The 26,943-nt window shown below is 47.0% G+C and overlaps 1 protein-coding gene across 6 annotated transcripts in view; it reads right to left on the reverse strand.

The window, feature by feature from the left end:
- The window catches only part of LOC123756565 (adenylate cyclase type 5), an 814,648-nt gene that overhangs the window by 84,972 nt on the left and 702,733 nt on the right, over positions 1-26,943 (reverse strand). For all 6 annotated transcript variants that reach the window (XM_069331338.1, XM_069331335.1, XM_069331336.1 and 3 more), the window contains 2 exons: positions 9,508-9,666; positions 5,883-6,027 (listed from right to left, as the gene is read on the reverse strand). In XM_069331338.1, coding sequence (XP_069187439.1) covers positions 5,883-6,027; positions 9,508-9,666 — 304 coding nt within the window. The remainder of the gene's footprint in view (positions 1-5,882; positions 6,028-9,507; positions 9,667-26,943) is intronic.

Genomic DNA, 26,943 nt, shown 5'->3' on the forward strand with positions numbered 1-26,943 from the left:
CTTTATATTCATCGTCATCTGGACTTGACTTCTCGTTGTCACGATGCCAATTTCGCTGTTTGAATAAAGTTGTAGAATTCGGGTTCAATGGTTTAGTATGGCGAGGTCACGGCGGCGGAGGACAGTCTCGGCGTCCCGTACCAATGGTCTGGCGGCTCCAGTTCCTTATTATTGTCCCAGGAGTTGCTCGTTGATGAGTAGGGTTTCCTTACGTCTTTGCTCCGGGGTATACTGGAGGCCACGTGCGTCTGTGGTGTAAAAGACAGTGGGAGTCTTGGCTACTTGATCACGGTCAGTCATGGTGGTGGATGTATGTATCGCTCATATTCACCGCACGTTCTTTTATCAGATGATGAAAATGATTCATCTTTGTTGGAGGTAGTTAATGTTGCATCTGCAGATGATTCGTTGGCCGGTGGAGCAGGAGTTGGTGTTGTGAGATCCGTGGATGACGCAGTTATTCCAGGAGCAGATATTTTGCGTTAACGCCAGGTGCTGGGGGTCGAAGTTGCAAAATCGAGAGGTGCCGTTGCAGGAACTAGATCGTCTGGTACTGTTATATCGGCAGACCATTTGTAGTTAGTACCCTGATGATGGCTTGAATAGGCTGCTGTCAGTGCTCGTAATCCTCTCAACAAGGTGGAGCAGTACAAGCACCTTACTGTTGTTTATGGTGGCTAGTGACAGTGGCTGCGTTGGTGGTGAGGTCGGTCGCTGGGCGTGGCCCTCCCAGGCGGGTCCTGTGGAGGTGCGGCGGCCGCTGTACTTGCTAAGGTGCGGAATGCTGCAGTTTGGATTCTTGCGGGAATGGTGTGGAGACGGATTGGCTTCCCTTACCTTGATGGTGCTCTGGGAGTTCTACTCCCCAAGCCCGGCCCGGGGCCAGGCTTGACTTGTGAGAGCTTGGTCCAACAGGAGCGGCCCGCATTCACCACAGCCCGGTTGGTCCGGCACTTCTTGAAGAAAAAATGTAATATATAGCTCTTGAAATAGAAAATTCTCTAACTAGCTGCCAATTGTAATTATAATGTATGAAGAATATATGTAATTGTTAATGTAATTATCATCATGGAGGTCTGATAAAGACCTTTTGTGCCCTCTGTAATGCTTTTTGCGCTACCGCTCACAGGATGAGTATGGCGTGGACAAAAAAACTAGCCGCCTCCAGCGGCAACAATCAACAATCAAAATTTTTAAGAAAACTATCCGATTTTCTTTTAAAGATGTCCACATTTGTTCCGGCAATATTTCTTAAGCTCGCTGGGAGGATGTTGAACAACCGTGGACCCCTAATGTTCATGCCATGTTCTCTTTGCCTATGGCACCTTTGTTCTTCACTATCTCTATTCTGCATTCCCTTCTATGTTGTTCACTCCAGTATGTTGTTATTTTACTGTGTAAATTTTGGACTTGGCCCTCCAATATTTTCTATTTATATATTATATGATACCTCTCTCGTCTCCTTTCTAAATGCTACATTTGAAGAGCTTTGAGACGATCCCAATAACTTGGGTCCCTTAATTATCGTGTCTCTGTATGCCCGGTGTTCTCTGTATTCCCTCTATTTCAGTAATCTCCCCTGCTCTGAAAGGGGGAAGTGAGTACTGAGCAGTATTTAAGACGGGACAGAATGAGTGATTTGAATAGTACAACCATTGTGATGAGTTCTCTAGACTTGAAGATTCTGGTAATCCATCCTATTTTTCTGGCTGATGCAATATTTGCTTGGTTATGCTCCCTAAACGTTAGGTCGTCAGACATTATTATTCCCTGATCCTTTACATCCTGTTTTCCTACTATGGGCACATTTGATTGTGTTTTGTACCCTGTATTTTGTTTAAGGTCCTCATTTTTACTGTATCTAAGTACTTGGAATTTATCACTGTTAAACATGTTATTTTCTGCTGCCCAGTCGAAAACTTTATTAATATCTGCTTGTAGTTTTTCAATGTATCAACAGAAGTAAATTTCATGCTGATTTTAGTGTCATCTGCAAAAGATGATACGAGGCTATGATTTATTTTTGTCTATATCTGATATGAGAATAAGGAAGAGCAGTGGTGCAAGGACTGTGCCCTGAGGTACAGAGCTTTTTACTGTGATTGGACTATTTGATTTGATTAACTGTTACTCTTTGCGTTCTGTTTGACAGAAAATTTAACATTCATCGTCCTACTTTACCTGTTACTCCTAATGACCTCATTTTGTGGGCTATCACTCCATGGGTGCATTTATCAAATACCTTTGCTTTTGTGGGGTTCAGTCCCTGAGCCCATTATGTGCCTCTGTAACCCTTTCCACTACCGCCCACAAGATGGGTATGGGGTGCATAATAAATGAACTAAACTAAAACTTTGCGAAGTCCGTGTTTACCCTCCTCAAAAAAGGATTTATCAAGCCTTTCGCAGCTACTCGACCACTATGACAAAATCACTGATGCGTTAGAAGAAAAACATAATGCACATGTGGTATACACGAACTTTGCAAAGACATTTGATAAATGTGACCAGAGTGATAGCCCAGAAAAGGTCAATTGGAATAACAGGTAAAGTAAGGCGATGGATATTCAATTTTCTGTCAAACGGAACACAGAGTAACTGTCAACCAAATAAAATTGTCAAAGCATAGTTAAGAAGTCTGTACCTCAGGGCACAGTCCTTGTACCACTGCTTTTTTCTTATTCTCCAGCCCATCCTCCTGTTTTGGTAGTATTTATAGAAACGATGAGGACCATTGTATATATATATATATACCGACCTACAACGAAATTAGAAAGTAGAATCTGAACTATTGAGTTGGACACACCGGAAAACTATTCTTTACTTGTGTTGCTTTGGCAAACTAAACTAACCTTCCTAGGCCTAATACACGATATCTGAGGCCTAATATAGTACATATGTGTGCTATACTAGGCCTAGGAATATTAAGTTTGTTTTTTAGTTTCATTTAATTTCAAAGAATTCCTGACTAGTCAGTATACGACTATCTAAAAGCTAAGTACGTACGAATTCGTGACTACTGACGACCGTCACAATATCTAAACAGGAAGATGTCTGGGATGCTCCCGGACGCAGGTTAGAATCCTCGTCACGGCCCTTGTGGATTTGTTCAGGAAGATGGGTTGCCATTCTCGCACCAGATACACACAAAAATACAAGTCACAGCTTCGTTCCACAAGGTTCCTCTCGCCGCCACTCTCGCTGGGTTTAGGCATTGCGTGGTATAAAATAAACCCAGTAAAAGCTGAGACGACGCTGGGACAGTCCCCTCTTGTTGGGTCACTTGGGGAGGAGGGGGGGGGGTTAAGGGTGTGTGGGGGAGGGGGTGAGGGTGTGGAGGGGGGGGGCAGGAGATGATGGGAGAGAAGAGAGAGGGAGAGTGAGGATGGGCCGGATAAGCAAGATCGTGGTTTTAGATTCAGCTACTGGGAACAAACAGTTCCAAGTAGCACGAGCTATGGTGAGCCCCTAGTGGATTTAACTGGCATAGAAGCGAGGTTGAAATAAGCAAGAAAGAGTAGGGGATGTTAAATGAGTGTAGAAGCGAGGGGAGGGAAGAATGGGTGTTGAGCAGGGACGAGATAACGCGTGTAGGAGATAGAAGGGAAGGGGAGTGGGAGAGAGGGTAGAGGAGGGAAGGGGTGTAGACCAGGGAGTATTAATGTGAGGTGGAGGAGAGCGGGGGATGGGGTAGAGGGGAAGACGAGGCACAAAGTCACCACAAGTTGACTTTGTGGAGCCAGCCTAATTATTATTATTAACATCTTTATTGACAAAATTAATTACAATTTTGCCTAATCTGAGAATTTTGATAGTCTTATTAAATTGAGGTTAATGCTAGTATTCACTGTCACGCAGGACAGAGGGTCATACATAAGACAATAGGTCTAAACTGTAGGCTGAAGCACATATATATCACGGTTACAATCAATGTTTTAATGTGTGAATATGTGACAACAACTTTCTATTGTGCACTGCCACACAAGGGCAGGGATGGGTTCATAAGTGATGCAGCTTAGAGTATAAATAGAAATTGTTCTTCATTCTTTAAAATGGACAAGCAAATTTTGGGTAAATTGTTAGGATGTCGTCCAGAACACCTGAGTCAATAAAATAGTTACACAGTTGGTGGTACAATAGGCCAGGAGGTCTAAAGTCCTTTACGGTTTCACATTCATCAATATAGTGTTCTAGTGAGTGCATTAAAGGTTTATCACAGAGTTTACAATCTGAATATTCTGGTAGTGGCTCAGCCTCACTAACCTGCCAGATGTGTCTATAGCCAAGGCGAATTCGCGCAATTACTACATCACATTGCCTGGTCCGGTTACTGTGCTGACCATACAAATACCTATTATTACAGAACTTGTCATAACTTTTAATACTGCAGCTTTCAGGTCTCTGTGCATTTCTTAGTTCTTCTAAATCTGAATTAATTTCTTTAATTTGTATGTTTCTAATAACTGCATTAGATAGTCCAAAGTCATAATCAATGTTTTCTTTCCTGCAAGCCTCATTGGCCAATTGATCTACAAAGCCAGCCTAATCGCTGCTTCACTCCACGAAGGAGGAAGACAGGAACCACCCTAATCGCTGCTTCACTCCTCCAGGAAGGAGGAGCACAGGAACCAGACTTATCGCCGCTTCACTCCTTCTCAAGAACCTCCTGGTTCTTCTAACCATGTTTGGATATATGAAATTAAAATAGCAGTCAAACTAGCCAGAGAGGAAGAGGTATGGAAGGTGCCGGTAGGTGTTAACATGCTAACCAACACCAGTTTACCGGCCGTAAACAACTATAAAGGCGGCGGAACATATGAATTACTACATAAAGAGACTGCATCATCATCACCGCCTTGAGCAGAGTGCCACGGAGGTGTCACCAGGCACAGCCCACCCACCTTCACCACCCATATCAACACAAACATCACACACACACAGAAAGAATTTGTTCAGTGTCAGGGTAGTTAACAAATGGAATGCATTAAGAAGTGATGTGGTGGAAGCTGACTCCATACACAGTTTCAAATGTAGATATGATAGAGCCCAGTAGGCTCAGGAATCTGTACACCTGTTGATTGACAGTTGAGGTGGGACCAAAGAGCCAGAGCTCAACCCCCGCAAACACAACTAGGTGAGTACACACGCACCAACCATGTGCTGCGAGACTAGCATCAAGATGCAAGATCAACACGGGTACACACACACTCAAATACACGTTCACTCAATTACTAATTCTTTAACTATTAATTTTCAGGAGTTAAGAAATCACCAATATGGTTCTATCTCTGGAAGAAAGCTCAGTTCCTTAAATACCGTTTCATAGTAATAACTTTAGCCTTTATGTGTGTGTGTGTGTGTGTGTGTGTGTGTGTGTGTGTGTGTGTGTGTGTGTGTGTGTGTGTGTGTGTGTGTGTGTGTGTGTGTGTGTGTTTGTGTGTGTGTGTGTGAGATTACATATATATAAACTAAATAAAAAACTAGAGTTATACCAAGCACCCGATAACTAAAAGGCGAAGCCCAAGAGCTGGAGGTAATTCCCCGCACGCGCTAGCACACACACACATATATAAGCATAGTTAAGATCATACACCTGGCACAACCAGGAGTCACATGTTCCACTAATATGTGATGGATTATCAGCAGAAGGTGGCGGCGGATTAGAGGGGGCGAGGGGCTGAGAGAGAGAGGCTGAGAGAGGGAGGCTGAGGGAGAGAGGCTGAGAGAGAGAGGCTGAGGGAGAGAGGCTGAGAGGGGCTGAGGGACGATACTCACTGAGGCTGAGGGAGAGAGGCTGAGGGAGAGAGGCTGAGAGGGGCTGAGGGACGATACTCACTGAGACTGAGAGAGAGGGGCTGAGAGGGGCTGAGGGAGGATACTCACGTCCCTGTAGTCATCATCGGGCACAATGAGGTAGGTCTCTATATTCATTATCTTAAGATACTGGTGCCTCTCGCCACCGTTGCCCGGCTCCACCTTGTAGTCGCCACTCAGGTACTTCAGCGTCTCCTTCGTCACGTGGATCCTCCTGCACGAGGAAGGAAGCACATCTCTTTTAACACCTCTTTTTTCTATTATTATTTTCTACCACAGACGTGGCCACACATTTACAATGCTAACCAGCATATATACATTTTTCTGCTGTCCTCCATGGACAGGGTGAGAGATGTATTAAACATATAGTTCAGGGATTTATTGAACAATCAACCACAGAAGGTGATTGTAGTGCCTTTAAAATGCTAATTTAACCTATAGACATAAATACATAGATACACAGAGTTATGTCTGCCCTACATAAAGTGGTCGATTTGTTCTTAACATAGTATCATTAATGTGCATTTACAAAGGTGAAATGTAATTCTGATCAGCTTCCACATATACTTTATACACATACATATACATACATACACACACATATACATATATACACATATAAATACATACACATACATTTATGGCTCTCCTACTCTGAGAGAGTAAGATAGCTGATAGAGAAACTAGTGTGTTATTAAGCACTTAACCACTGAAGGTGATTAAGGTGCTTTTACAAGCTCAGGTTATATAGTTACATCACATACATACATTGTATAGTTGATACATTACATGGTCAATCTTGGATACAAGTCCAATATATCATCAAGTGTTCCAGTACTCATATAGTAATTACAGAGTTCAGCATACCTTAGCCCAGGAGGGCGAAAGTCAGTCAGTATGGGACATTCTACAATATAATGTTCAAGGGAGTGCATGTTTTCTCTTTCACAAAGTTGACACATTGTGTACTCGACATTTGGGTTTTGAGAGAACTGCCAGATACGTCTATATCCCAGGCGTATTCTGGCCACTCTCCTTTACATTTTATAATCACTCGCTGTGCTCTCGTCCGATTTGTCCAAGGTGGAAACCGGTCTCGGTCTCAAAACAATTATGATTCTTTATATATCTTTAGTAACCATTTGAGAAGCAAGGGTTTCTTTACAAGATTATCTCTGAAAGTGACGGTCAAGTTTAAAGTCTTTGTAGCAGTAACTTTCATATTCCAGTGAACATGAACAAGGCATTAGCTCAATACGGTTATTAGCACACTAATAACGCTCATGGCATTATTAGTGTGCAAAAAGCTAGAAGATAAAGCTACTGCCACTCCGGATATGGTGGGTGCGCCTCACGACGAGTCATTCAGATTCAGAACTCGTCGCTGTGCTTCCCAAACAAGGAGGCGTCCGGTCACATCTGCATTAGGAAGACGGACTCATACTATTTCCTCTTCTCTTTTATAAAAGTCATTTGCTTAGAACTCGAAGCCTTCATAATGAAACATTTGTAAACACACCAACGCAGAATTCATTGCCTCGTTCATTTCCATGACTTGTAGAGTCAGTGCGTCCGTATATAGAGTCCATCTCTCAAGGTGTTCAAGAAAGAACTGGACAAACACCTCCAAAGGATACCTGACCAACCAGGCGATGATTCATACGTCAGACTGCGAGCAGCCGCGTCTAACAGCCTGGTTGACCAAACCACCAACCAATAGTCTAGTCAGAGCCGCGGGTACACTGATCCCCGGAATCAGTGTACCCGGAAGGTATTTTCCCATACCTATCCTTGGAGAGGTATGGGAGAAGGTTACCATCGCCAATGGGCTACTCGCCAGTGAATTAACATAAGCAGAGGTGCAGGAGATGCACATTTTGGCGTTGAGGGAGTAAGGCAGAATAATACCAGTAAGACATGGGGGTGGAGGAGCACATGTTGGGCAGCCTGCTCTTGGCCAGCGTGGCCCCTGTCACCAGTTAGCTAGAGAATTAAAGGCGGCCGACTGCCATTCCGTGAAGGGTGCACTTTTTATAGTTTTAATAGAGTGAAGGAAGGTGTCCGAACTTGCACTGGTGCCAAGTTGAGAGATGGAGAGCAGCACATTACTCTTCCATCGAGGAGCACAACACTTGATGAAATAAGCGGGAGAACCACTGACAACTGTGAAGCATCACACAGCAACTTAAATACAAGTTCACAGGGAAGTTAAACCCATGAAGATGGAAGTCTGAGAAGTACCTTGTTATACCTTGCTCTGAAAATATCCAAAGCGTCACTTGCCCGTCAGGTTAAGCACAGCTTGATCTGACAAGTAACTTGGATGGGTGAACTATTAACCATTTTTGGGTTTCCTGCCCAATACATGGATATACCCATACCCATAAGGATTTGTAGTATAACAAAATGATATCAGGTCCCCGTGGCGAAGTGGTAAGTCACTCGCCTGGCGTTTCGCAAGCGCTTTGGCCTGGGTTCGTATCCTGGCCGGGGAAGATTTACTGGGCGCCAAATCCTTAACTGTAGCCTCTGTTTACCCAATAGTAAAATGCGTACCTGAATGTTAAACGATTTGGCGGGTCGTATTCCAGGGAACATTAGGATTAAGGACCTGCCGGAAACGCTACGCGTGCTGGTGGCTGTGCAAGAGTGTAAGAACTCTTACATATGCAAGAGTGTAAGAACTCTTACATATGCAAGAGTGTAAGAACTCTTACATATGCAAGAGTGTAAGAACTCTTACATATGCAAGAGTGTAAGAACTCTTACATATGCAAGAGTGTAAGAACTCTTACATATGCAAGAGTGTAAGAACTCTTACATATGCAAGAGTGTAAGAACTCTTACATATGCAAGAGTGTAAGAACTCTTACATATGCAAGAGTGTAAGAACTCTTACATATGCAAGAGTGTAAGAACTCTTACATATATAAAAGACAAGCACAGTGGAAAGGTGGAATGATGTGCTAAGCTCAGCACCCTGCTCCTCCTCCACGGGCACGACGTGAAGTGCTAAGCTCAGCACCCTGCTCCTCCTCCACGGGCACGACGTGAAGTGCTAAGCTCAGCACCCTGCTCCTCCTCCACGGGCACGACGCCTTCAGGGTATTGTTCAATGGTCCTCACCAAGCCATTCACAGACGTATGGTGAGGGGGCTCCATTACCTGCTTCCTGGAAAGTGGTATCCATTACCAGCTGTATGTGAAGGCACCCATTACCAACCATGCTGAGAGGGGGCCCATACACACCTGTGTTGGGGAGGTAATGGCCATTACCAGGTGTGTGTGAGTGGCACTCTGGCTCCCGAGAGTGCCACTAGCCAGGTGTGAGCCCATTTAGCGGGCTCTCACACGGTGTTTGGTGACGGACAAACACAGTCATTCGTCCGGCTCGACAACAACTATTCGTCCATATTTATCATATCATTTTATTGCAGGGAATAAACAAATTTTGTAAACATCAAATACATTTTAAAATATACAAAACATGTATACTCAGAGGGATACACAAAAGCGATTTAAACACACATTATATCCCGCAGAAGTTACCCCAAACAAATTCCCAATTCTCACACGCACCAGACCCCTGTCATACCACCCGAGCACACATTTCCAGTTGCACCAAAATCCTGCTGCACAAATGACCCCACACATTTATAACCCGTCAAGGCACACTGGCGGAAGGACAACTTACCCAGGTATGCCGCCTGACTCCATGTAGTTGGCGAGGGTGACGTCGTTGGACCAGACATCGAACTGCCACTTGCGAAGTCCCAGCACGCCACAGTGGACTCTGCCGGAGTGGATCCCAACCCGCATGTTGACGTTCACGCCTGTCACTTCCCGCACCAACCTGCCGGCCACACCACACTATATAATACACTCCTGGAAATCTATATTTATAATGAAATGTAAAGTGCCAGTAGCATTATCGCTCAGTGTAGCTTAGAGACAAAACTTGGATACAGGGAATACCAAAAGCATTTAAATCAGTATAAATAGCTCCACTAAAGAAGTGAGGGAATAAAGCAGTGGCTAAACATTGTCGGCCATTAGCACTAACAATTCACACATTAAATGTTTTTCAAAGAGTGATAAAGAGTAAGATCTCCAGTTTCATGGTGACCAATGACCTCCACCACCCAGGTCATGGTAGATTTAGAGTGGGTAGATCATGCTTTTCGCATGATCTACCACTCTAGCTGGGTAGAGTAACTGCACTGAGTAAGTAACTGCACTGACATGATTGTCAGTGCAGTTACTTAACCACTGAAAGTCCTAGAAGTCCTAGAAGCAAAACAAAATGCAGATGTATTATACACGGTCTTTCCAATGCTCACATTAGATAAATGTGAATAGTGTGTTATAGCCCATTAAATGAGATAAATAGGAATAATCAGGTTAAGTTGGGCAATGGATATTCAATATCCTATCAAACAGAACGCAAAATCTAGGCCATGCACAGTGAAAAGTTCTGTACCTCGGGGCACAGTCCTTACACCACTGCCTTTTCTCATTCTCATATCAGATATAGAAAAAATTACAAATCTGTGTCATCTTTTGCACATGACACAAAAATCAGCATGAAAATTGATTCTGTATTGAAAACTACAAAACGGTATTCTGTTTAACAGTGATAAATTCCAGGTACGTAGGTATGGTAAAAATGAACTTAAACCAAATACTGGGTACAGGATCTCACAGTAGGAAAACATTACGTGAAGGATCTGGAAACATGAAAGTAACTTGTATGTCAGACGACCTAACGTTTAGTGAGCATAAACAAGCAAATATGGCGACAGCCAGGAAAATAATGGGATGAATTATGAGAAGCTCAAATCCAGGGCTCCCATCACAGTGTTCATACTGCTCACATTGCTTGTACACTCCCACCTGGAGTGCTGGTCCATACTTGCTTCCCCTCTCAGAGCGGGAGATAGTTCTGAAATAGAAGGGAACATACACGACACTCATAGACACGATAAAATACCTTAATTATTGCGACCGTCTCAAAGTTCAAAAATTCAAATTCAAATTCAAAATTCATATGTTTATTCAGGTAAAGTACATACATACAAGAGGTTATACAAACATTGATGGATTTATAGATAGAGCTAGTACATACAATGCCTAAAGCCACTATTACGCAAAGCGTTTCGGGCAGGAAAAACACTAAAACTTAATACTCAAAATGTGTTCTCTGGAAAGAAGAGGAGAAAAGTATCACACAACATATACATGGAAAACACTGGAGAGACAGGTGCCAAATGTACACAGTAGAATAACAACATACTGGAGCGACCGATATGGAAGGAACTACAGAATAGAGGCAGTGAAGAGCAGAGGTGCCATAGACATAAACAAAGAGCACCATGAACATCAGAGGTTCAGGCTCTTCAATATCATGCCAGCATGCATACGAAATATTGCCCAAACAAAAGTGGACTTCAAGAATAACTAGACGGTTTCTATATAGTCGAAATGGCTTGGCGTTTTCTCCTGATTGTTCCTTCCCTCGTGAGTGTTTAACCTTCCCTCCCCGCAAGAAATGCTGGATCAACCAGCTTGTAGTGGGTATGTGGACCTGCGGGCCGCCCCAAGCAACAGTCTGTTGGACCAAGTTATCACTAGTCAAGCCTGGCCTCGGGCCGGGATTGGGTAGTAGAACTCCCAGAACACAACACAGGTACCATCCAGGCTCGCTATGGAAATTACCAGTTAAATAGCATATAACTATTTATATTGCCACTTAATAAAATCTCCCCAAATACCTGCAATTTAACAATAGGAACATTTTAAAATAAACTGCAATGTTAATATTTTACCAAAATACATTTTACCAATGTATTTTATTTTACCAATGTTAATATTTTATGTATTTTATTTTATAGCACATTGATTTGATTGCTTTTCCCGCACTATATACACCAACTCATTAACTGCAAGCGGGACTCATCTTCTATACCGTGTCTAATTTGGTTCTCGGAAGATATCGTAGAGAATGATTAGCACTTTATGGGTTTTCTATTAACAATTGAATCCATCAATTTATAATTTCCAGTTTGTTTTCAATATCAAATGAGTTGAAATATAAATTTCAAGAAGAAACGTATTGACATTTTTTTGGGTTGAGTTTAATGTTAATATTACTTCAGATAATTTCCAGACTACAAATAGGTACAGTGGGCGTAGGTACAGTGGGTGTAGGTACAGTGGGAGTAGGTACAGTGGGCGTAGGTACAGTGGGAGTAGGTACAGTGGGAGTAGGTACAGTGGGTGTAGGTACAGTGGGCGTAGATACAGTGGGAGTAGGTACAGTGGGCGTAGGTACAGTGGGCGTAGGTACAGTGGGAGTAGGTACAGTGGGTGTAGGTACAGTGGGCGTAGGTAAACTGGGCGTAGGTACAGTGGGCGTAGGTACAGTGGGCGTAGGTACAGTGGGAGTAGGTACAGTGGGCGTAGGTACAGTGGGAGTAGGTACAGTGGGCGTAGGTACAGTGGGAGTAGGTACAGTGGGCGTAGGTACAGTGGGCGTAGGTACAGTGGGCGTAGGTACAGTGGGCGTAGGTACAGTGGGCGTAGGTACAGTGGGTGTAGGTACAGTGGGCGTAGGTACAGTGGGAGTAGGTACAGTGGGCGTAGGTACAGTGGGCGTAGGTACAGTGGGTGTAGGTACAGTGGGCGTAGGTACAGTGGGTGTAGGTACAGTGGGCGTAGGTACAGTGGGCGTAGGTACAGTGGGAGTAGGTACAGTGGGCGTAGGTACAGTGGGCGTAGGTACAGTGGGCGTAGGTACAGTGGGAGTAGGTACAGTGGGCGTAGGTACAGTGGGCGTAGGTACAGTGGGTGTAGGTACAGTGGGTGTAGGTACTGTGGGCGTAGGTACAGTGGGCGTAGGTACAGTGGGCGCGTAGGTACAGTGGGCGTAGGTACAGTGGGAGTAGGTACAGTGGGAGTAGGTACAGTGGGCGTAGGTACAGTGGGCGTAGGTACAGTGGGCGTAGGTACAGTGGGAGTAGGTACAGTGGGAGTAGGTACAGTGGGCGTAGGTACAGTGGGCGTAGGTACAGTGGGAGTAGGTACAGTGGGCGTAGGTACAGTGGGCGTAGGTACAGTGGGCGTAGGTACAGTGGGTGTAGGTACAGTGGGCGTAGGTACAGTGGGTGTAGGTACAGTGGGCGTAGGTACAGTGGGTGTAGGTACAGTGGGCAAGGCGAGCATCTGGGGGTGAACCAGGTCGTAGGTTCGATTCCAATGCATTTTTCGAAGACAAATTTTGTTATAAGGACTGGTAAGATGACTGGGCCGTGGGGGAAGAGGTCCTGGGAACCTCAAGGTATCCCAGTCAGAGTCCTACAGCCCCTGAACACGCCATTAACTGGCTTGCACAGTTAATGGCAACACTGGGGCCATTAACACGGCCATTCACACCCGCTAACAATAATGGTAATGACGCAACACAATTTCTCCGGTATTAAACCTTTAGGAACTGGGATCAACACAGCTTGACCGGGAACTTTGACAGGTGACAAACAAAATGCGAGGCATTACGGGCAGGACCTTATCAGCCAGCAACACGCAGCCTCCAACTTCTCACCAACTTTCCCGCCACCTTAAGACACCAGGCAAGGATACCCAGCGGGACCACTTAAGAGTCGTCTTCCCCCGGGAGAACAGTCTCCATACAGTGCTGGAAGGTCAGGCCAGGAGAACAGTCTCCATACAGTGCTGGAAGGTCAGGCCAGGAGAACAGTCTCCATACAGTGCTGGAAGGTCAGGCCAGGAGAACAGTCTCCACACAGTGTTGGAAGGTCAGGCTAGGAGAACAGTCTCCACACAGTGCTGGAAGGTCAGGCTAGGAGAACTACAGTCACTGTTGGTGGTTACTGTAGTGTATCAGGAGGCTACAGCCACTGTTGGTGGTCACTGTCGTGTATCAGGGAGGCTACAGTCACTGTTGGTGGTCACTGTCGTGTATCAGGGAGGCTACAGTCACTGTTGGTGGTCACTGTCGTGTATCAGGGAGGCTACAGTCACTGTTGGTGGTCACTGTCGTGTATCAGGGAGGCTACAGTCACTGTTGGTGGTCACTGTCGTGTATCAGGAGACTACAGTCACTGTTGGTGGTCACTGTCGTGTATCAGGGAGGCTACAGTCACTGTTGGTGGTCACTGTAGTGTATCAGGGAGGCTACAGTCACTGTTGGTGGTCACTGTCGTGTATCAGGAGACTACAGTCACTGTTGGTGGTCACTGTCGTGTATCAGGGAGGCTACAGTCACTGTTGGTGGTCACTGTAGTGTATCAGGGAGGCTACAGTCACTGTTGGTGGTCACTGTCGTGTATCAGGAGACTACAGTCACTGTTGGTGGTCACTGTCGTGTATCAGGGAGGCTACAGTCACTGTTGGTGGTCACTGTAGTGTATCAGGGAGGCTACAGTCACTGTTGGTGGTCACTGTCGTGTATCAGGAGACTACAGTCACTGTTGGTGGTCACTGTCGTGTATCAGGGAGGCTACAGTCACTGTTGGTGGTCACTGTAGTGTATCAGGGAGGCTACAGTCACTGTTGGTGGTCACTGTCGTGTATCAGGAGACTACAGTCACTGTTGGTGGTCACTGTCGTGTATCAGGAGACTACAGTCACTGTTGGTGGTCACTGTCGTGTATCAGGAGACTACAGTCACTGTTGGTGGTCACTGTCGTGTATCAGGGAGGCTACAGTCACTGTTGGTGGTCACTGTAGTGTATCAGGGAGGCTACAGTCACAGTTGGTGGTCACTGTAGTGTATCAGGGAGGCTACAGTCACTGTTGGTGGTCACTGTAGTGTATCAGGGAGGCTACAGTCACTGTTGGTGGTCACTGTAGTGTATCAGGGAGGCTACAGTCACTGTTGGTGGTCACTGTAGTGTATCAGGGAGGCTACAGTCACTGTTGGTGGTCACTGTAGTGTATCAGGGAGGCTACAGTCACTGTTGGTGGTCACTGTAGTGTATCAGGGAGGCTACAGTCACTGTTGGTGGTCACTGTAGTGTATCAGGGAGGCTACAGTCACTGTTGGTGATCACTGTCGTGTATCAGGAGACTACAGCCACTACTCTTGCAGTTCAAGAAACACGTCACTGATGACTTACTAAAGAGCTTGTGGTGCTCACTTGGGGGGGGGTGAAATAAAGAGTCAATCAGGAAACAATACAGTATTCAAGAGCGGGGCAGACACAGGTGAACAAGAGCTGCAGAACAATCGTCCTCCGTGTGAACCTTGCTGAAAGAAGAACTTAAGAACATAAGAACAAAGGTAACTCCAGAAGGCCTATTGGCCCATACGAAGCAGCTTCTATTTATAACCACCCAATCTCCTTCATATACATGTTCAACCCACGCTTGAAACAATCGAGGGACCCCACCTCCACCACGTTACGCGATAATTGGTTCCACAAATCAACAACCCTGTTACCGAACCAGTATTTACCCAAGTCTTTCCTAAATCTGAACTTATCCAATTTATTGACGTGAAAATTAATGTGAAAAGTTTAATGTCATCCAAAAACTATGTACAATTTCCAAAATGTTGCTCAGTTTTGTGTGACGTGACGTCAACAAAATGGCCGCCAGACAAAATTTACAAAATCTTCAAGATTTCAGTTACAAATACACTGCTGGAAACGCTATATGCGTGTTAGCGGCTTTGCTAGAATGTAAGAACGCAAATGTTATGTACTCTAACAAACCCAGTGTACCGTCTTCTCTTATCTTGAGGTTATCTTGAGATGATTTCGGGGCTTTAGTGTCCCCGCGGCCCGGTCCTCGACCAGGCCTCCACCCCCAGGAAGCAGCCCGTGACAGCTGACTAACACCCAGGTACCTATTTTACTGCTAGGTAACAGGGGCATAGGGTGAATGAAACTCTGCCCATTGTTTCTCGCCGGCGCCTGGGATCGAACCCAGGACCACAGGATCACAAGTCCCGCGTGTTGTCCGCTCGGCCGACCGGCTCCCTCTTGAACATAAATAAAAAATAAAGAGATGGATTTTTATTTTCGGTCTTATTTTAGAAATAATTGATAGAAGGGGCCTCACAGCAGTTACTGTAGCGCCAGTAACTGTTACTGTAGCGCCAGTAACTGTTACTGTAGCGCCAGTAACTGTTACTGTAGCGCCAGTAACTGTTACTGTAGCGCCAGTAACTGTTACTGTAGCGCCAGTAACTGTTACTGTAGCGCCAGTAACTGTTACTGTAGCGCCAGTAACTGTTACTGTAGCGCCAGTAACTGTTACTGTAGCGCCAGTAACTGTTACTGTAGCGCCAGTAACTGTTACTGTAGCGCCAGTAACTGTTACTGTAGCGCCAGTAACTGTTACTGTAGCGTCAGTAACTGTTACTGTAGCGTCAGTAACTGTTACTGTAGCGTCAGTAACTGTTACTGTAGCGCCAGTAACTGTTACTGTAGCGCCAGTAACTGTTACTGTAGCGTCAGTAACTGTTACTGTAGCGTCAGTAACTGTTACTGTAGCGTCAGTAACTGTTACTGTAGCGTCAGTAACTGTTACTGTAGCGTCAGTAACTGTTACTGTAGCGTCAGTAACTGTTACTGTAGCGTCAGTAACTGTTACTGTAGCGCCAGTAACTGTTACTGTAGCGTCAGTAACTGTTACTGTAGCGTCAGTAACTGTTACTGTAGCGCCAGTAACTGTTACTGTAGCGTCAGTAACTGTTACTGTAGCGTCAGTAACTGTTACTGTAGCGTCAGTAACTGTTACTGTAGCGTCAGTAACTGTTACTGTAGCGTCAGTAACTGTTACTGTAGCGCCAGTAACTGTTACTGTAGCGTCAGTAACTGTTACTGTAGCGTCAGTAACTGTTACTGTAGCGTCAGTAACTGTTACTGTAGCGTCAGTAACTGTTACTGTAGCGTCAGTAACTGTTACTGTAGCGTCAGTAACTGTTACTGTAGCGTCAGTAACTACTGAGATAATATCATTTGTAACGCGGTTATATAACACTTACGATGCATGGTGTTAACTTGGTACTCAACACCTCTACAGAAAGTCACCAAGTGTCACGAGGTCACGAGGTCACGGGTCACAGTGAAGACGAAAACTAAATTTCAGATTCCCATGTGTCGCTATCTTTATGATAACCAGGGCAGGCAGTTTTTTTTATTATTATTTTCTACCACAGACGTGGCCACACATTTACAATGCTAACCAGCATATATACATTTTCTTCTGTCCTCCATGGACAGGGTTAGAGATGTGTTAAACACATAGTTCAGGGATTTATTGAACAATCAACCACAGAAGGTGATTCGGTGCTTTCAAAAATGCTAAGCTAACCTACATACGTAAATACATAGATACACAGATTTACGTATGCCCTACATAAAGTGTTCGATGTGTCTTTTACATAGTGTCATTAGTGTGCATTTACAAAGGGCAGGCAGTGACACGGAGCCTGGTTACCTGGTTGATGGGGTTCTGGGAGTTCTTCTACTCCCCAAGCCCGGCCCGAGGCCAGGCTTGACTTGTGAGAGTTTGGTCCACCAGGCTGTTGCTTGGAGCGGCCCGCAGGCCCACATACCCACCACAGCCCGGTTGGTCCGGCACTCCTTGGAGGAGCCGTTCACGGCCTCCACATACTGGGTCTTAAGACACTCCAGGCTGAATAACAACAGTGAAAAATAACATTCCGTGGTACTGTTTGTTATTCCGTATAATTGGATCAGTGTTTCATGATGGTGGTTGTATATCTGACTATATATATCAGAAGGCTGCAGTCACTGCTGGGAATATATCAAATATATTAAATTTCAATATCATGATTTCCCCGAGTACTTGTTAATACCACAACTCTGCTGTAGACTGGCAGCCTTAACCAGTTGGGCAGAAAACGATAATAGTGAAGACTGTGAGAACGTGGGCCCAGATTCACGAAGCAGTTACGCAAGTATTTACGAACGTGTACATCTTTCCTCAATCTTTGACGGCTTTGGTTACATTTATTTAACAGTTTACAAGCATGAAAACTTGCCAATCAACTGTTGTTATTGTTATAAACAGCCTCCTGGTGCTTCCGAGCTCATTAACTGTGTAATAATTGGAAACAGAGCCGCCAAAGATTGAGAAAAGATGTACAGGGGCCAGATTCACGAAAGCACTTACGCAAACACTTACGAACCTGTACATCTTTTCTCAATCTTTGGCGGCTTTGTTTACAATTATTAAACAGTTAATGAGCTCCGAAGCACCAGGAGGCTGTTTATAACAATAACAACAGTTGATTGGCAAGTTTTCATGCTTGTAAACTGTTTAATAAATGTAACCAAAGCCGTCAAAGATTGAGGAAAGATGTACACGTTCGTAAGTGCTTTCGTGAATCTGGCCCCAGGTTCGTAAGTGTTTGCGTAACATGTTAGTGAATCTAATCCCCTGGAGAGTGAGTGTTGAGTGTCTTCCATAGCGGCAGCAACTGCAGCTTCCTGGCCAGCAGGCTTCACCCCAGAAATTGCCCTGCCAATAAGGTTATCTTTGTAAAGAATAACGGCCGAGGACTCAGCCAAGACCCCGGCTGCCTCCAGGAACCCTCACGATCAATACCCCCCCCCCCCCCACACACTCAGAGGTCTTGTCCTGGGGCATGACAGGACGCCACCCGGGGTCACGTCACCTTGGACTGTGTCACTGACCTCACGTGACCCGCTGGGAGGGAGAGGGTCACGTCACCTGGGACGCCCAACTGACGCATAAATGTACGCAAATGACGCATAAATGCACCCAAGTGACGCACAAATGCACCCAAGTGACGCATAAATGCACCCAAGTGACGCATAAATGCACCCAAGTGACGCATAAATGCACCCAAGTGACGCACAAATGCACCCAAGTGACGCATAAATGCACCCAAGTGACGCACAAATGCCCCCAAAATGACACACAGGGTACACACTGACCCTCACATGTGTACACTAAACGTCACCTCCAACAAAGATTACTTCGCCCTTGTCTCTCTCTCCACCTTGCTTGTGACCAGACCCACTGACAATGTTACTCATCAAGGAGAACTAATTGATAGTTTACAAGACCAGAGATCATCATCATCATCATCACCACAAAAGCCTCACTCTGAGTGGCTTGTATCGAGCTAAAAAGATGCTAGTGACTGCTCTTTTGAAATTAGAGAGAGAGTAAAATGCCACACAGAGAATACTGGTGTACAATATGACGTTCAGAGCCTAACAGGAGAGCAGACACGCAAATCCAAGTCATTTACTCACCAGGAGAGGGAAAGGCGGGGATAGGGAGCTGTTACTCAACCCTGTAAGATCATCTAGTTGGAAACGTCTAGGTTATGAGGTAAAGACAGATTCATTCCATCACTAAGGCAGCAGAGGGAGAGGACGGAACACCTCCCAGAGGGAGAGGACGGAACACCTCCCAGAGGGAGAGGACGGAACACCTCCCAGAGGGAGAGGACGGAACACCTCCCAGAGGGAGAGGACGGAACAGGGAACTAACAGCAGATGAGACAAAGCAACAACTTGAGCATCTAGACGTGCTGAAAGATGTATCACCAGACAAAACTTAAGTATTTTTTAAGTGTATAAGTGTAACCAACACTTATGTATTTGTAAATATTATGTAAAGATTTACACCAAGACTTTCGCACTCTCCTCAGTACTTCGTCAAGGTCTGTGTGTGTAATATGGACAACACTCTCATCTCAACTAATAACGAGATGCAGATTACATCTTACATCTCGTAAATCTAGTCCTAATCACACACTCAGACCTTGACAAGGCACTCAGGAGAGTGCGAACGTCTTGGTGTCAAGCTTTACATAAAATTTACAAATATCCAAGTGCGAGATTTTATCCAATGACATTAACGAGTAAATAACGTCACAATATCAGCCAAGGAACATATTAGATAGCAAGCTCACATGTGCGTCGTATGTACAGGTTATCTTGAGGTTATCTTGAGATGATTTCGGGGGGCCGGTCGGCCGAGCGGACAGCACGCTGTACACGTGATCCTGTGGTCCCGGGTTCGATCCCGGGCGCCGTCGAGAAACGATGGGCAGAGTTTCTTTCACCCTATGCCCCTGTTATCTAGCAGTAAAATAGGTACCTGGGAGTTAGTCAGCTGTCACAGGCTGCTTCCTGGGGGTGGAGGCCTGGTCGAGGACCGGGCCGCGGGGACACTAAAGCCCAGAAATCAACTCAAGATAAGATATAGCGTCCCCGCGGCCCGGTCCTCAACCAGGCCTCCTTTTCGTTACACTCCCCCAGGAAGCAGCCCGTGGCAGCTGTCTAACTCCCTGGTACATATTTAATGCTAGGTAACAGGGGCATCAGGTGCCATAGGCACAATCAGAGAACACTGTATAAACATCAGAGGTCCGCGGTTGTTCAACGTCCTACCAGCGAGCATCAGAAATATTGCCGGAACAACCGTGGACATTTTCAAGAGGAAACTAGATTTATTCCTCCAAGGAGTGCCGGACCAACCGGGCTGTGGTGGGTATGTGGGCCTGCGGGCCGCTCCAAGCAACAGCCTGGTGGACCAAACTCTCACAAGTCAAGCCTGGCCTCGGGCCGGGCTTGGGGAGTAGAAGAACTCCCAGAACCCCATCAACCAGGTATCAACCAGGTGAAAGAAACATTTTGCCCATTTGTCTCCGCCTCCACCGGGGATCGAACCCGGAACCTCAGGACTACTAGCCCGAAGCGCTGTCCACCCAGCTGTCAGGCGAACTGGTAGTGAACATATGTGCAGTCCTCATGCACCTGGCTCACGTAGTCCTCGTGCACCTGGCTCACGTAGTCCTCGTGCACCTGGCTCACGTAGTCCTCGTGCACCTGGCTCACGTAGTCCTCGTGCACCTGGCTCACGTAGTCCTCGTGCACCTGGCTCACGTAGTCCTCGTGCACCTGGCTCACGTAGTCCTCGTGCACCTGGCTCACGTAGTCCTCGTGCACCTGGCTCACGTAGTCCTCGTGCACCTGGCTCGCGTAGTCCTCGTGCACCTGGCTCACGTAGTCCTCGTGCACCTGGCTCACGTAGTCCTCGTGCACCTGGCTCACGTAGTCCTCGTGCACCTGGCTCACGTAGTCCTCATGCACCTCGTATACGAAGGTTCAAGACGTTGTACACTGCCCACGGTTGACCAGGACTAGAACATGTAGCCCCGACATTAAACAACACGGGAATTCTAGACAAAGTCCAGAGGCTTGCTACAAGACTGGACTGAAAAGAACTGAGTTATGAGGAAAGGTTGAGGGAACAAGACCTCTTCACGCTGGAAAATAGCAGGATAAAAAGTGACAATATCACATCAGAAATACTTAAGACTCATTGCCAATGTCAACTGAATGATTATCATGAGCATGGACGGGAGGAAAGAGCTCGGGCGGACACTAGCGTGAGCCAGAGAGTTGCAAGAGAGCCCCGCGAACTCAACTCAAGGGACAGTGAGTACCAGGAGTTGGCTACAATGGGAGGCCAGAATTAAGCTTGATCAACACACCCATTGCAAGGGCAACGTGTGTTCATCACGTCTTGTATGAGATCCCTGAAGTATGTTAATTCAGGGATGGAAAGAACCCGTTGCAGAAATGCCACCTGTTGTTAAATCCTGCAACAGGATCCTGGAAGTTGAAGCTTTCAAGGAGTGAGAGTTTCCAGTTGTGTCTGGACGAGCTGGGCTGACAACCCCACCTGTAGCCACCAGTTACAGTGTTGCAAAATGTGCAAAGTCGGAGTCAACTTCAGATACCTAATATACATATAACAGGTTAAGTTGCTGCTCTAGAGCCAATAAGTTTCCACTCAACGTATTTAACTTAGGGGACTTGGGTAAGCTGGAGGGGGGGGAGGGAGGGAGGGAGGGGGGGAGAGAGAGAGAGGAAGAGAGAGAGAGAGAGAGGAAGAGAGAGAGAGAGAGAGGAAGAGAGAGAGAGAGAGAGGAAGAGAGAGAGAGAGAGAGAGAGAGGAAGAGAGAGAGAGGGGGGAGAGAGAGGGAGAGAGAGAGAGGGAGAGAGAGAGAGGGGGGAGAGAGAGAGAGGGGGAGAGAGAGAGAGAGAGAGAAAGAGAGAGAGAAAGAGAGAAAGAGAGAAAGAGAGAGAGAGAGGAAGAGAGAGAGAGAGAGGAAGAGAGAGAGAGAGAGGAAGAGAGAGAGAGAGAGGAAGAGAGAGAGAGAGAGGAAGAGAGAGAGAGAGAGGAAGAGAGAGAGAGAGAGGAAGAGAGAGAGAGAGAGGAAGAGAGAGAGAGAGAGGAAGAGAGAGAGAGAGAGATAGGAAGAGAGAGAGAGAGGAAGAGAGAGAGAGAGGAAGAGAGAGAGGGAGGGGAGAGAGAGAGAGAGAGAGGGAGGGGAGAGAGAGAGGGAGGGGAGGGAGGGAGGGAGGGAACTAGAGAGAGAGAGAGAGAGAGAGAGTGATCATCTCCAGTAAGAGTCCCTCCAGCTCTCACACACTAGGGAGAGTAACCATCTTAAGCATCACTCACTCAGACACGTCAAGGTGCTGGAGACGGGTACACCACACCACTGACAGGAACACCCCAAAGAGCTCACACGCGCGCGCGGGAACACATGCAGGTAGTTCCTTCATGAGGGCAGATAGGACGGGTCCAGCGCCCACTTAGACAGTAATTAACAGTGCTGGCGGCCAAATGAACGTTCCGCGCTCCTGAAATAGGCCCGTCCGCCGCCTCCATTGAAAAAGACATCCTGTAATTAGTGCTGGCGGGGTCCTGTAGTTTTTCCACTTCAAATTCACATTCAAATTTAATAGCGTTTCTGGTTATAAAAGTTCGAATCTTTTTTTTTTTTAATTTTCCAATCCGAAATACTGGCAGTTTCTGAATAAAATTATCATAGCTGAATTGTATTGTAAACTGCTTGGAATTTATTAGTTAAGACTTAAAGTTCTATAAAAGTATTTATAGATTATCACTCGCTAATAATGTCATTGTAGCGGAATAAAAAAGGAAGCTATCCAGTTAAAGAATGGATTTATCCGAGACTATCACTAGACGTTTGATATACTGTGTTGCAGCTCCTGGGCCCTGCCTTAAGTGCTGATTGTGGTCCAGCACCCACCAGATGGGTGGGTGGGTGGGTAGGTGGTGCACCAGGTGGGTGGGTAGGTGGTGCACCAGGTGGGTGGGTGGTGCACCAGATGGGTGGGTGGGTGGTGCACCAGGTGGGTGGGTAGGTGGTGCACCAGGTGGGTGGGTAGGTGGTGCACCAGGTGGGTGGGTGGTGCACCAGGTGGGTGGGTAGGTGGTGCACCAGGTGGGTGGGTGGTGCACCTAGTTTGGGTGGTGCACCAGGTGGGTGGGTGGGTGGGTGGTGCACCTAGTTTGGGTGGTGCACCAGGTGGGTGGGTGGGTGGGTGGTGCACCTAGTTTGGGTGGTGCACCAGGTGGGTGGGTGGGTGGGTGGGTGGGTGGTGCACCTAGTTTGGGTGGTGCACCAGGTGGGTGGGTGGGTGGGTGGTGCACCAGGTGGGTGGGTGGGTGGTGCACCAGGTGGGTGGTGCACCAGGTGGGTGGGTGGGTGGTGCACCAGGTGGGTGGGTGGGTGGTGCACCAGGTGGGTGGTGCACCAGGTGGGTGGTGCACCAGGTGGGTGGGAGACTTTTCCTAATACTAGAGGGGAGAGACTGCCAGTCAGGTCAGTGTGGCGCGAGTATCCAGGTCCTCTCCAACATTCACAACGTCACTAAACGGATGTACTAAACTGTCCGAACCTAACGTAACGAGGACCTACGAAGGCCTGTACTAAAAAAAGGCCGTTGTGATTTTTGGTACATCAGTTTTTGGTCTTATGGGATTTATTCGTCCAAATGTGATGTGATTGATGAGGCCGGGCTGGTGTACGAACACGTGAATGTTGCCATACTCTCTGCTGCCAGGCCACCAGGCACTAGCACAGTCCGGTACTGTCAACAGTCTGGTACAGTCAACAGTCCGGTACTGTCAACAGTCTGGTACAGTCAACAGTCCGGTACTGTCAACAGTCTGGTACAGTCAACAGTCCGGTACTGTGAACAGTCTGGTACAGTCAACAGTCCGGCACTGTGAAGCATACAACACCTCAATATTATGGATAGTTACCATTCCCCATGTGATCATTTATACCAGTATTGGACTCTTGTATATACCAACTTTTTCGTGCGAGCCGCCACACACGGGTACAGGATATCCCGGACCAATGGTCAACATTAACCTAAGACACTTGTTCTTGTAAACACTGCTGTAACAGCCGTCCAACTGTAAGCAGGTGCTAGACCCTCGTGTCCAACTGTAAGCAGGTGTGTAGGTGTGCAGGTGTGCAGGTACCCACACTCTCACACTGGTGGCGTGAGAGTGTGGGTACCTCAGCCCCCGGGGATTACAGCTCCCGCTCTATCTTCTTAACCTCAGGGTTCCACTTCCAGTGGCAAATGAGGTGAAAAATGAATCAGTTCACTTTTGCTGACAGATCCGTCGCCAGTGATCGCAACGAGCCTTTTGACTGGACGATACCACTTATCGTTAGTGTTTGGACCAGAACGAGCGCCACCTGCCAGCCTACTCATTACTTCACACAGGACATGAACAGGGAACGGTCAGGAATGTTGAAGGGGATGCCATCTTACCATCTCCATGGCGGCATGTTAAATTATGTCAGTTACATTACTCCATATATATATATATATATATATATATATATATATATATATATATATATATATATATATATATATATATATATATATATATATACAGCAATATAAATGTTCTAAATTACATATTTGTTTACAGGGCCCTTACAGGAGTGCCAACCACGCTGCCTGCTGCCACACACACAGGAGTGCCAGCCTCGCTGCCTGCTGCCACACACGGGAGTGCCAGCCACGCTGCCTGCTGCTACACACGGGAGTGCCAGCCTCGCTGCCTGCTGCCACACACACGGGAGTGCCAGCCTCGCTGCCTGCTGCTACACACGGGAGTGCCAGCCTCGCTGCCTGCTGCCACACACACGGGAGTGCCAGCCTCGCTGCCTGCTGCTACACACGGGAGTGCCAGCCTCGCTGCCTGCTGCCACACACACGGGAGTGCCAGCCTCGCTGCCTGCTGCCACACACACAGGAGTGCCAGCCACGCTGCCTGCTGCTACACACAGGAGTGCCAGCCTCGCTGCCTGCTGCCACACACACGGGAGTGCCAGCCTCGCTGCCTGCTGCCACACACACGGGAGTGCCAGCCTCGCTGCCTGCTGCCACACACACGGGAGTGCCAGCCACGCTGCCTGCTGCCACACACACGGGAGTGCCAGCCTCGCTGCCTGCTGCCACACACACGGGAGTGCCAGCCTCGCTGCCTGCTGCCACACACACGGGAGTGCCAGCCTCGCTGCCTGCTGCCACACACACGGGAGTGCCAGCCTCGCTGCCTGCTGCCACACACACGGGAGTGCCAGCCACGCTGCCTGCTGCCACACACACGGGAGTGCCAGCCTCGCTGCCTGCTGCCACACACACGGGAGTGCCAGCCTCGCTGCCTGCTGCCACACACACGGGAGTGCCAGCCACGCTGCCTGCTGCCACACACACGGGAGTGCCAGCCACGCTGCCTGCTGCCACACACGGGAGTGTTGCCTTCCTTGCGGCTTCGTTAGTCGTGTAAATATTGGAACACCAGCAACATAATCACGGCGAACACTCCTTTTCTCAATAAAGTTTTTCAACACTTACAGAAACACATAAACGGAAGTTTGTTCGGTTACTTGAGACTGTATTTGAGAGTAACGTACTCAGGTAATCACCAGCTGTCACTCACAGTACTGGAGTGTTGTCAGACACAGGTGCCAGCAGCTGTCACTCACAGTACTGGAGTGTTGTCAGACACAGGTGCCAGCAGCTGTCACTCACAGTACTGGACTGTTGTCAGACACACAGGTGCCAGCAGCTGTCACTCACAGTACTGGAGTGTTGTCAAACACACAGCTGCCAGCAGCTGTCTCAGCTGCAATAGTACCATTAACACGATACAAAGACAGTCAGGAGAATGATATGTGGCCCAACCGGCTCAGTATTTGGTAAATAGTAATTCAATGTATAGGGGGACAGGCAGCCAGTTTATATATTGTGTCGGGGGACAGGCAGCCAGTTTATATATTGTGTCGGGGGGACAGGCAGCCAGTTTATATATTGTGTCGGGGGGACAGGCAGCCAGTTTATATAGTGTGTCGGGGGACAGGCAGCCAGTATATACATTGTGTCGGGGGGACAGGCAGCCAGTATATACATTGTGTCGGGGGGACAGGCAGCCAGTATATACATTGTGTCGGGGGGACAGGCAGCCAGTATATACATTGTGTCGGGGGGACAGGCAGCCAGTATATACATTGTGTCGGGGGGACAGGCAGCCAGTTTATATATTGTGTCGGGGGGACAGGCAGCCAGTTCATACATTGTGTCAGGGGACAGGCAGCCTGTTTATACATTGTGTCAGGGGACAGGCAGCCAGTTTATACATTGTGTCGGGGGACAGGCAGCCAGTTTATATATTGTGTCGGGGGGACAGGCAGCCAGTTTATATATTGTGTTACCCTCCCCAGGGTACAACTCCACAAGCTGACTAACACCAGGGTACCCATTTACTGCTAGGTTAACAGACGCATTAGGTGATAGGAAACGCGTCTAACCGTTTCTATCCCGCCTTGGATTCGAACCCGGAATTTTTGACAGAGTCGAGAATGAGCCTGACCGGACTTTACCGGGTCAATAATAGACTCAACCCCCCAAAATGTTACTAGCACAAGAACGATGTTATAACTCACCACAATATTAGTCTCTTGTTAACACACATTGCGGTTGTGAACTATGGGGGAGAGTTGACTTAACTCATTAATAGGCACATGGATAGTTATTTTCAGATCGCTAAAAGCCCAAGCAGCTCCACACGCGCCGATTACAAATTGCTATTAAGAAAGTTGTAAGGCTGTTTTGGAGGTTGTTAAACAAAAAACAAGACATTATAGTTACTCTAAGAAGAGCCTTTATCTCAAGGAGAGGTGATGCAATCAGTGCAAAGATAGCACAGTGAGGAGGGAACATGAGACGTCTCCACCCAACACCAGCAC

Source organism: Procambarus clarkii, chromosome 25, assembly GCF_040958095.1.
Source record: "Procambarus clarkii isolate CNS0578487 chromosome 25, FALCON_Pclarkii_2.0, whole genome shotgun sequence".
Classification (NCBI taxonomy): domain Eukaryota; kingdom Metazoa; phylum Arthropoda; class Malacostraca; order Decapoda; family Cambaridae; genus Procambarus; species Procambarus clarkii.